General features: G+C 38.6%; 2 protein-coding genes across 2 annotated transcripts; one reads left to right on the plus strand and one right to left on the minus strand.

Moving 5' to 3' along the window:
- Nucleotides 1–723: 723 nt before the first annotated feature.
- LOC129112361 (beta-2-microglobulin-like) lies at nucleotides 724–3,320 on the minus strand. The gene is made up of 4 exons (XM_054624427.1): nucleotides 3,189–3,320; nucleotides 1,774–2,046; nucleotides 1,304–1,344; nucleotides 724–1,187 (listed from the first exon to the last, which is right to left on the minus strand). The coding sequence occupies exons 1-3, from the start codon at nucleotides 3,250–3,252 to the stop codon at nucleotides 1,331–1,333; spliced, it is 351 nt and encodes a 116-aa protein (XP_054480402.1). The 5' UTR covers nucleotides 3,253–3,320; the 3' UTR covers nucleotides 724–1,187; nucleotides 1,304–1,330.
- A 3,407-nt stretch (nucleotides 3,321–6,727) lies between these two features.
- Nucleotides 6,728–12,035, plus strand: tmbim4 (transmembrane BAX inhibitor motif containing 4). Its single transcript, XM_054624540.1, has 7 exons — nucleotides 6,728–7,124; nucleotides 7,598–7,706; nucleotides 8,282–8,387; nucleotides 8,671–8,704; nucleotides 8,782–8,899; nucleotides 9,012–9,057; nucleotides 10,483–12,035. Exons 1-7 carry the CDS (start codon nucleotides 7,034–7,036, stop codon nucleotides 10,687–10,689), a joined length of 711 nt encoding a protein of 236 aa, XP_054480515.1. The 5' UTR covers nucleotides 6,728–7,033; the 3' UTR covers nucleotides 10,690–12,035.
- Nucleotides 12,036–12,246: the final 211 nt, after the last annotated feature.

Consider the following 12,246-nt stretch of genomic DNA (forward strand, 5'->3'; position numbering starts at 1 on the left):
TGGACACACCTTATTCAATGGTTTTTCTTTTTTTTTTTATACATTGCAGATTAATATTGAAGACATCCAAACTATGAAGGAACACATGGAATTATGTGGTAAACAAACAAATGCTCAACAAACCAGAATATGTTTTATATTTTAGATTCTTCAAAGTAGTTGAATGAGAAGGTGTGTCCAAACTTTTGACTGGTACTGTATATATATTTATATACCTATGGACATATACACACAGGAAGTATGTACAGTGCTAGTACTGGTTGTATTTGAAAAGTTTTTCCACTATGCATTGTTTTAGTATAGCTTGTTTAGCCCACAGCTATACTATAATAAATCACTTGATGTAATTATGAAACCAACTTTGTATAAGACATTTGAAAGGCCTGTCTAACATTTTCACTTGTAGGAAAATCAAGTTACTATAACACGAACTAAATGGAATTCAGCCATCACTCATTTAATTATTCACACCTGTGCTTGCCTTATGTGGCAAGTCAAAATATCTGCTGTGAGAATAAGGCCTGTTATCTCATAAGTTTGTATAAGTATCTCATAGTTATCGTTAGATTACCTGCTATCGGAGAGGCTACATGCCTACGTGTTTTTAAAAACCTTTAATCAATGACCATCCACAGCTCACAGGAAAATTCTGGGTGTTCAATATCCCTTTGATAAAATTACACATTGTGGAGATTTGTGTAAAAAAAAACAACAGGCATCAGGGATTTTTCAAGAGGCATTTATTTTGTAAAGGGGATTAACAAATACCTTAACTAAAAAATCAAAATTGTTAAACACATCCAATTTGTGTATTTCTAACGTGACCAATTAGCATTTGATTGCCTCATCTAGGTAGAGAAAAGAGTAATTACATCTCAACACTTTGTTTACAGAAACAAATAAACATTTCGTTATCAGTTACACACATTTCATTATCAAAAGCTGGAAAATAGGTTGTCAAAGCAACTACATCGCTAAATCACAAAACGCATAAGCGCTTCCGCAGCCCGTGCAATATCTCCCATTTAAATAGTTGAGTGAGAAATTCTGATTATATTGATATTGATATTTATCTCATGTTTTGTGGGTAAAAAGGGAGGTGAGGAAGTCGGTAGAGACTGTGATCCTGTTGATTGGAGATGTGAAGAATACACGCTGCAGCCGGGCCAAAAATATCTGGTATCACTCTGGATGGAGAAAAATGACATCACAGCGTCAATAAAGCGGACGGAGACGTGGCAACGTCTGCTAAATAAGACACTGTGGTTTCACCGACAGCTAGGACATAAGGACGTGAACTCACCGATCTGGGCCTCCACTGTCATGTGCATTACATGTTTGCCTCTGTCGAGAAAGAAAAAGCATACAGAAGATTGTTTTAATCAATGTCATAAAAAGCTGGTGATGCAACATGTTTCAACACTTACAACTGATTATGCATCAACATATGATTAACGTTGCATTTCTTTTTTGTATTTTGGTTTATTGAGGGCAAATGATTTGAAACATGACATCTAGAATATCTACCACTGTGTGTTTTGCTGCAGACCTGCATCAAGATCCGTATCATTTTTTTTAATTCTCTCTCTATATATAAATATAATATAATATATAAATAACACTGAATTTCTCTTTAACTTTAGAAAAATGTCCAGCCTTGGCAAAGGTATGTGCTACATCTATTACTATCATTGTATTAAATAATCTCTTCCTATCTAATACCTCTCTATATTGCCGTTACACACACACACATTTTGTCTGACCCCGACTCACCCCAGGCGTAGTTGTTCACTGTCGTCCCGTGCGTGACCTTGCAGCTGTACCTATCCTCACGATTGGGTGTGAAGGCCACGTTCTTGGTCAGGTGGAAGTGCCAGCCCTTTTTGAAGGCCAGGTCGGTCTGCTGGGCTTCGGGGATCTCCATGTCGTTCTTCATCAGCTCGATGGTGATGTCAGGGGGGTGGAAGCCGCTCACGCGGCAGATCAGGGTGTTTTCTTTCCCATACTCTCCCGGTTTGTGGCTGTACACCTGAACCTTGGGCGGAGCTAGAGGAGACACGGAGGAGGAGGAGATTATGCCAAACTACCATTTTACAAGCAACTGATTCGACCGCATTGAAACCGAAAGGACTTCACTTTGACACACATCAGGTTACTGGTGGTTCAAACGGACTTTCTTTTGTTAGGATTTGCAATGTTGGTCACAGGGCTCACTGAATGTTTGATCCATATGATAATGATATGGAATCATTTGACATGGCCTTCACAGTCCCCACATCTCAACCCAGATGAACCCCTATGGGAGATGTTGAAGGAGCGCTTTATCGTTTCACATTTAATAGCCAGAGTGGATACATTTTGGAGATAAATTAAATTTTTCCTAGTCCAAAGGGGAATTTAAGATATCCACCATGTCGTCCCTTTTGCCCACATTAATGTGTATTGGGCTTTTGATTTCAGGTATCCACAATTTCATTTTTTAGCATTCTGGATATGTGCAATTGTATCCTTTCAAGAAAAAAAGTTACCTTTTAAAAAAAAAACCAATCACAATTGAAAAACCATTCCACATATACATAGTGTAATTGTAATTCTGAAATGAGAAATAAGATGTAGAACTTGTTTGTCCTCTTCCACAATAGAAAATATAAGAAAGGTGAACTCCAAAAATGGGATAATAAAAATGAGACTAATCCCAATCAAGGTGAGGGTCCTTTCGATTTGATGGTAACTGACTGAACAATGGAGTCTCACCCTCTCTCACAAAACACACCTTAATCAGTACTTTTCCCCATGGGAAGTCATTGGAAAAGTCACTCTAGTTTGGGTTTGCTGCAGGAATCCTTAAAAAAACAACTCCTCAGTATGAGTGTGAGCCAGTGGAGGGTGCTGCCACAGCACAGTTGGTTTACAGGAAATCGAAACTGAATTTGAACTGTTGAGGGGAATTCCTCCGAATGAAAAACATTGTGGCATAATGTTTCTCTTAATCCTTTGACTCTATTTCACTAGCCTCTGCCTGCTTGTATTCTGTATGTTGGCTATCAAAAACATAATCCTGATTATTCTTCACTCTTTTAGTTTGCTTCAAGGATGAAGGTCATTTTTTACTTAAGGTACACTTTGTGGTATTCGTTAGTTAAAACATGTTTGGTTTAAATTACAGCATCCAAAAAACTAGTACTCACTGTGCATGGCATCCTGAGCGAAACAGACAGCCAGCAGAGCGGCTAGACAATAACCAAGCATCATGATGGCCAGGTTTTCTTCTGGAGTCTCTTCTGAACCGTCCGCTGTGATCAGAGAGGTAAATTGAAGCGAAAGTGTTGAGCAGTGCGGAGTAATACAGTGCCCTAAGGACTGCCCACCGCATGACACCAGCCAATCCTTAATTTACATCGCACTGTTGCTAGGTAAAATATACCCAAACAGGTTTGGTTCAGGGAAGGTTTCTGGAAACTCCCCGAAAACCCAAACCTCATTGCTCAAAGACAGAATGAGAATCTCCCTAAGTAGTTGCTCAGCCTCTTCTTCTTGTTTTTATGTCTCTTTGAAGTCGTCTCTGTGTATTTCTTTGTCTCTCTGGGGTCATTTTCTGTCTCATTGTAGTTGTGGTTTTTGTCTTTTTTTTTGTCTGTGGTTGTTGTGCCCCTTTTTTGCATTCGCTCTGCCTCTCCTTGCAGTAATTTTGAGTCTCTTTGTAGTTGCTTTGGTCTCTATGTAGTCCCATTTGTGTATCTTTGTAGTCGTTTTATGTTGTTTTGTGGTTGTTTGATTGTCTTCCTTGCTGAAACGTGTCCCTTGGAGTGCATCTTAAGTCTCATAATTTGCTCAGTGGATGCATTCAAGTGACTTTGAGATGCACCCATTATGTAGGTGAAGGCCAAGGGGTCCCCTGAAACTTTGAGACCTCTGAGCATGTGTATGGTAGGCCGGTTCAATATCCATCCGTTTACAGAACGTTACTCACAATTCCACTGCTCTTTTGTCTCTTCTTCCGATCATCTGCTCTTCCTTCCCTCCCTCATTTCTTCTCTTATCTTACTTTTTGCTTTCTTTCCATTCCTTAATTTTCCTTAATGTCTTTACGTCCTCCAAACTGTCTTATCTCCACCCTTCCTTCCTGTAATCTAATAGTGTTGTATATTGACTATGCTTTTTTGTGGTCCCAAGCAATAACTTGCCCCCAATGTTTCTCATGTGCTTACATTTGTTGTAATGTCAAGCAGTGTTCCACAGTAGGACAATCACTTAGACCTTTTTTTCCACATAATTTGAATGTATTTGTATGTTTCCTATGTGCATGTGATATTGTTTGTTTGTGTTTAGTATATCTATTTCAGTATGTTTTACTTCTGTCCTTTATGCTTTTGGTTTTTTTCTTAACTAGCCTTTTGATAACAGCAATCAAATAAACTAAAGACCAAATTCTCTGGTCTGCCTTGCTAAATGCAGCATTAGTAACCTGCTCTAGGGCACAGATAAACAGTGTACCCTAAACCCAACTCATGGTACCCTCACTGACTTAAATGACCTGTGTATGATTGGGTGAAAGACGTGAGGGCTAATGCTCTGAACATGTCAAACTTGTTTTGACAGCTTCCTCAATGTGTCTCATGTTTTTATGATTCTGGATTTCCCCTGCCAACTCAATAATCAAAGAGAAACTGAAATTTAGCTTTACTTGCCGAGTGGTAGAGCCTGTTTTTTAGATTGTTTATTTTAAACAGAAGGTTTATTCTTTTCTGAATGTTCTCTTTACATACTTACACACGTTTTATACTGTAAATACTCAAGGGTCGTGAGTAATGTATTAAGTATTTTTAACAATATTAAAAAATATTGTTAAAAAAGAGCTTTTGTGTTCAGTGAAATATCGCTTTGTATTTTTTGTAGTATTTGTTGTTGTGCTTCTTTTTGTATCTTTGATTGGATAATGACTGCGTTCAAGCCAAGCCTCCACGTTGGTTTGCGGCCTATATACTAGGCATTACGGCAAGAACTTGTAAGAACAGACTTCAAAACAAGAGCAAACATCCTGTGAACGTGATAGGGTATTTCTCATTACTTCAATAATACAGTGATAATAAATGAACGAATAAGTAAAAACCCATAAAAATAAATACATCTACAAATGAAACAAAATTAATGAATAGGAAATAATACATTTAATGAATGATAACTCAAAAACATGAATGATTACCTCCTGCAAACTGATAATTCCAATTGTTTGAATCACTGTTTTAATAAATAATACTTCTCCAAAGACCAATATGATATGGTCTATAGTTATGAAATAATTTCACTTCAGATTAATAGCAGAAAACATCACAGTGGTACTTAGAGAAAATCAGGACATTCTGATGACAAATTTCAGAATAAAAACTCTTTACATCGCAATCATGAGCTAACTTCCATCTAATTTCTGATTTGATTTGAAAATAAATTGGCTAAAGGCATTAAGGTATAGTTACACTGTAATTTGTAACTATGTACCATTTCCTTTTAAATCTAATCTGAAATTAGAGATTAATTGACCATGAGTATGATTTAAAGTTTGCTCATGAATGAGATTTTATAGGGCTTTATTTTTGAAATTGTACATAAGAATGTTGTGATATTCTTTGAGTGACACCCTGAGGTGATTGGCTATTAATCTGAAGGAAAATTAGTTTGTAGCTATGGAATATTTCCTTTAAAATTTAATCTCAAATAAGAGGGAAGTTAGCTCATGCTTGTGAATTTAAAGGACTTTAATTTTCAAATCCTACATCAGAATGTTGTGATATTTTCTGAGTGACACCCTGAGGTGATCGGCTATTAATCTGAAGTGAAATTAATTTGTAGCTATGGAACATTTTCTTTTAAATCGAAACTGAAATTAGAGGGAAGTTAGCTCATGAATGTGATTTTTAAGGGTTTTTATTTTGAAATACTACATCAGAATGTCCTGATTCTCTCTGAGTGACACTCTAATGTGGTTTACTATTAATCCAAAGTGAAATTAGACTTTAACTATAGGCCATTTTCTTTTAAATCTAATCTGAGTTTAGAGGGAAGTAAGGTTGTGAATGTGATTTAATAGGGCTTTAATTTTGGAAATGAGTCATCAGAATGTCCTCATATTCTTTTGGTGACACTCTGAGGTTGTCTGCTATTAATATAAAGTTAAATCAGTGTGAAACCATAGACCATTTCCTTTTAAATCTAATCTTAAATTAGAGGGAAATTAGCTCATGATTGCGATTTCAAAGGGCTTTAATTTAAAAAACCTACATCAGAATGTTTTTATATTATCTGAGAGACACCATAAGGTGGTTTGCTATTAATCCGAAGTGAAATTAGTTTGTAACTATATATATATATATATATATATATATATATATATATATATATATAAATTTTTTTTTTAATCGAATGGCTTAATTTGATGTAGAGTACTTACATTTTGAATTCATTCTGGTCTATAGAATTGTACTCTTTATTAATACATTTTTTGTTATGTATTAATTTAGTCTCATTTATTTATGTATATCTTTATTTACGTTCTTAATTTTGCAATTCATTTAACTTTCATTGACAGGCCCATTGGCTGACCTATTGAATGAATGTGACATGTCCTATTACGTTCACCAGAATATTGCTCTTATTTTGAAGTCAGTTCTAACACGCTCTTACCGTAATGCCTGGTTTATACGCACACCGCAAAATACATTGAGGGCTGACTTGACTGTGTTTTTCGAAGTGGAGGCTGTCTTGACTAGTGGATAACTTCATAGATAACTGTGGTCCACACTTCAACATAGTAGTTGGCGGCAATGCGCCTTAACGCTGGTTGTCACCCTCCATAAAGCCGAAAAAAATAAGAATAAGAAAACACCTTTTTGTTTTTGTTTTGTTTACTCAGCTCGCCGACGTCACGTCCTGGCGTTGGTCACGGGCGCAGCATCGCAAACACCAGTGTTTCCGTCTTCTCCTCGAGCCACAGTAACTACCTTTCTTTAGCTGGCTGAGAAAACGTTACAGAAGCACGATGAGCACCGAAAAATACCCCAGGTCTTCTATAGAAGACGACTTTAACTATGGCACGAATGTCGCCACGGCCAGCATCCAGATACGTATGGGTAAGTAAAGTCGCCTAGCCACGGCAGCTAACGCTAATTAGCATTAGTTGCTGCATAACATCTACACTACTGTACTGTTGCTATAGCTATAGCTAGCAACCAATCATTACCGGGGTGTCTCAAAAAAAAGTGTGCGCACAGTGTTAGCTTGATAGCGCTGGTTAAAACATTACGTCAGACAATGGTTAGCATTAGCTTTACCGACGTCTACGTCGTTAGTGTTGAGATGACGTCACCTGAAGTTATGGCTTAACGTGACTGACGCTACGTACCTGATGCTGTTGGCCTTGAATTACCACCTGTGCCACTTACTGTTCAGTTCAACATATTCAGCAGTAAATACCGGTTCAAACATTTAAAGCCAGATGCCGGTGGTCTTCTTCTCACATTTTAACACAAGTTTACAATCCAGTTGAGGGTTCAGTAACTGTATTTCCCCCCCCCGTGACTCCATTGTTGTCTCTGTTGACCAGACTTCCTGAGGAAGGTGTACACCCTGCTGAGCGTGCAGATCATCCTGACCACAGCCACCTCTGCCCTCTTCATGTTCTCTCAAACCATCAAGGAGTTTGTCCACGCCAGGTAAGGATGCGAGATGACAGAAGGCCAGCTTCATGACCTGCTTCACATGGACAGTTTAGGGAACCCGGGGGACTTTTCCTAGGTGGATTTCCTAGCTATTACGTTGGGAGATTCTTCTTCTACATCACCCCCACAATGACCATTTGTTCATCAGTTACTTGTCTCCTGCTACCTTTGTAAATCTTCATGAATTGAGATTTTGGATGTAGTTTTGCTGTTGTTGCACCTGGACCCCATTGATTTCAGTTCATGAAGGATTAAGAAAAACCTAGTATTCATCAAGAAATTGAGGTAACACACGCTGAGTAACATTTTGTGGATGACGTATTTCTTTAACGTTGTGCTTCCAGCCAACAACAGATGGGTTTGATGTATAATGGATGTCCCAACAGCTAGGCACTTTCCGTATGTTTAAATAGTCCTCTTTTGACTATAATGGATATCGTCCTGAATTTAAAATCATCTGTTCTAACTTAAAAACCGTTGGAATGGATTAATCGTACATCTTTTATGAATGATATCCTTGAAGCTTGAGTTGGCCATGATGTCTGACTGTGATCTGGTTCCCTCCCCAGTCCTGCTCTGGTTTTGGTTTCGGCTCTGGGCTCTCTGGTTGTATTGGTGGCCCTGGCCGTGTACAGACACCAGCATCCTGTCAACCTCTACCTGCTGCTCGTATTTGTAAGCTGTTTTTTGTTGTTGTTCCCAGTCTGTAAAGTAGAAAAATAGTTTCATCTCACTGGCTCAGTGTTGGGGAACGTAACATTTAGGTAAGCTAGTTGGAGCACTACAATCTATCCTACACTGTCCAGCATATAGGTGCTCTGTGTAAACCCCTTCCATTAATTTCCATATTTACTCATTTCATTTTAGCTGCTCAGTGACTGTTATCTTTACACTACATTGTTATGACAGCCTCTGGCTGGTTCGAGTGTAGGTCTCACTAATTGTCTCTTGTTTTCAGACTCTGCTGGAAGCTATTTCTGTGGCCACAGCGTGTAAGTATTTTTGATGGAGTCAGTTTCACTTCTTTGAGCCTGTTTGCAGACTAACCACAGAGTTCTTCCCTCCGCAGTGACCTTCTATGAATACTCCACTGTGCTGCAAGCCTTGTTCCTGACCTGTGCTGTGTTCGCTGGACTGACTGTCTACACCTTCCAGTCCAAGAGAGACTTCAGTAAATTGGGAGCAGGGTGAGTGCGTCATGGCGGCTGCTCAGTGTTTTGTTCTTTTGAATCGGTGCTGCTGTATCCCTCCTCCAGAGGGAGCCACTGTCCGACTCACCTATCTGTTCTGTCCTTTCAGACTGTTCGCCTGCCTGTGGATCCTCCTCATTGCAAGCTTCATGAGGGTAAGTGACATGAAAGTGTCTACTTTGTGTGATAGGAAAAAAAGCGAGAGTAACAGATCCATGAGCCTGAGGGTTTATCAGACACCAAAACACTGCACAGTAAGAGAAAGTATTTTAGAACTCTGGAAAGTTATCACATGGACTATTTATCCTCCATCTGGTTTATCTAGCAGAATTCATGGTAATGTACCAGGAGTGCCAGATGATTTAGCCAGGTTCCACTTTTTGCCATACGGCTCCATGTTGTTTTGGCCAGATCCCTCTCTGTCATTACGCCAAGGGCATCAACGAAAAGGGCCTCATTGAAATGAATGCTGACGATGTGTGTGTGTTTTTTAAAGAAATGAATGAGCAAATGGAGAGAAAATTAGAAAGAAAAAGCTTCTGAAAGACAGACACAAAAAAAGAGAAAGTAAGAAATAAGCAACAGAAAGAGAAATAGATATAGAAAGAAAGAAACTGAAACAAAAACATAATGTAAGAAGAAAAACTGCTGTACTAACATGTATTCAAGTTTTTTGAAGTGGGTTTTCACTCAGTGGACTGTGGTATATATATTTTTTTACATCCACATGTCTAAGTGGATTACCCTGCTCAAATCATACTGACCTGCCAGAGAGAAGGACAGAAGTGTAAGGATGCTGTCTGTCAGTAGCATTAACAGTCAAGCGTATACAACATGAACAAAGCATGTATGAATGTAAAGAGAGCAGGGGCGCATACAGAGGCAGTGGGAAGTTGTGAAAGGATGCAAACAGATTAGCTGCAGGCGATGCAGAGTTAGGCAAAACCACATCTGCTCAAGCTGAAGCACGTTTCACTTCTTGCGGTGATCCTAAATTTTATGACGACTCTTCACGGATGTGCGGAGACAGAAAGGAGTAAAAGTCCTAGCACACCGCGGCCGTGATTAATAAATAACACAAAAGTTCCAAATACTTCCATGTGAATACTTTATGTCTAGCGCTTTTATTGTGCTTGTATCCGCCACACTTCTCAACAGCAGACACCACACACACACACACACACACACACACACACACACACACACACACACACACACACACACACTCACCCCACACCACACTGAGAGACTGAGTCACTCTATTTTAAATCAGTATTTACATTCAGCCTGTAAGAAGTAATAGATTAATAGCATGTGGCGACATGACTAGAATGAGGTCAGAGACTCATGATGTTGACCTTGATGTCTTTTTGCTTAATTGCCCAGCCCAAATGTGGAAGCTGTGGAACACGATTGTCCACATACTTGAGGCCGTTGAGGGATGAACGCTAATCTTCCAACTCTTAAAATAGCCACTCTTATGTAGCAGGAAAAGTCCCTCTGCTCTGCTCTCACCTCAGTTCACACAATATACTACGGAGAAGCCCACCCCCCATACTGACAGTTGTTTCCCCATGCAGTTCTTCTTCAACAGCGACAGCACCGAGCTGATCATGTCTGGAGCAGGGGCCCTGGTCTTCTGTGGCTTCATCATCTACGACACCCACCTGTTGATGAAGCAGCTCTCCCCCGAGGAGCACATCCTGGCCTCCATCAACCTCTACCTGGACATCGTCAACCTCTTCCTGCACATCCTGCGTGTCCTGGACTCCATGAAGAAGCACTGAAAGACTCGCCACTCAGCCCATTGGAAAACCCCCAGATGCACCTGTGCTGTGATGAACCTGAGTTCATGTGAGTTTCTGTCCTGAAGTCCACCAAAGTTTAGAGTTTAGACAGGAAACCATGTGATTGGTGAACTGTCTTTGCGCTACGTACTTCTGTTTATCTCACCCAACTCCTTTTTGCAACCGATTGTCCTTTTGTATTATTTAATGTGATCTATAACAGGGAAGTTTTGTTTGGTCTTAAACCAAAATGTACTCCTCACAATATGAGACAGCTCAGTGACATCAAGGTACACTACATGATTTGAGAGCTGTCTAGCACACATTGTGCTTTGGACACCTTTGGTGTTATATAATACTACCATTATAAAGGTATACATAGCACATGCAATATACACTCTGTTGCATTAGTTTCAGCTCAGCTTGGAAACACTGAGCTAAAACTAATGCAGTCTTACACACAAGTCCTGAAATGCGTCTAAGATTCATGAATGTTGAATAATTCAGGATTTGTTTAAAAGAATTTAGAGAACTGTTGATTTAACTGTCAGTTTTTGTTTTTTTTATTACAAAAATACTGGGAATGTATCCATGTAAATGTACATATGTAAATATACATATGTACATTTATTTATATATATATTGTCATATGTGGCACTAGAGAATACAGTTTTCAAGGTATGTTTACATACAGTACAGTATCTCTCAATTGGGTTTAATATTTACGCATCATTCCACAAATGTATTCTCAAACTGAATTTATTGTTGAATGTCTTCAATGTTGTCAAACATGAGAGGTTTGGGTTCCATCAGTATCGGTGCACCCTTCTCATGATGCACAACAGCCAGAACGTGACGCATTGTATATTCAGTTTATTGAAGCGCATGCCCAGTTTAATTGATATCTGTGATTGTACATATTTCCATGGTGTAAATGTATCAGTGTACAGTTTATTACTGAAGTATTGCAGTTAATGAAGGGTCACATGTTAAGGGTTTAGAGAAATACTATGTGATTCTAGAGAAATCTCAAGCATCAGGATATGGTTAAATGTTATGAAGACATTTGCTTCAACCGCTCCTACAGAATGATTCAATAAATAGACCAAATGGAATTTTTTTTCAGCTTCAGACTACAGTGGTGCATGTTTTAATGTAATTGAGTCTTGGTTTTGTAGTGGACTAACAAAATTATGAATTTCTGTCATTGTGTTTGTTTTGTTGATTATGGTTTATGATTGATTGTCCCTTTAACTGCTGTAAACTCTGTTGTTGAACTTTCTGTATGGAGCTGTCAGTCATGTGAAATTAAATGTTGCCATTTTGAATGGAAAAAGTAACCGAGAGACTTTGGGTATGTGGATTTTTTTTTCGTCTTTTGTTGGAGTTCTACTGGAACATATTGTAGCTACACATTCATTTTGTCCTACTGCCACACAACAGCAGAAACGAATGACCTTTTCATAATTGTTACTTTTATAACTTTTTTCCCAAACCCTGCAGTTTAAAAAAAAAAAAAAAAAAAAAAAAAAAAAAAAAGCATCTGCGTGGCGATGG

This window comes from Anoplopoma fimbria, chromosome 23, assembly GCF_027596085.1.
Source record: "Anoplopoma fimbria isolate UVic2021 breed Golden Eagle Sablefish chromosome 23, Afim_UVic_2022, whole genome shotgun sequence".
Taxonomy (NCBI): domain Eukaryota; kingdom Metazoa; phylum Chordata; class Actinopteri; order Perciformes; family Anoplopomatidae; genus Anoplopoma; species Anoplopoma fimbria.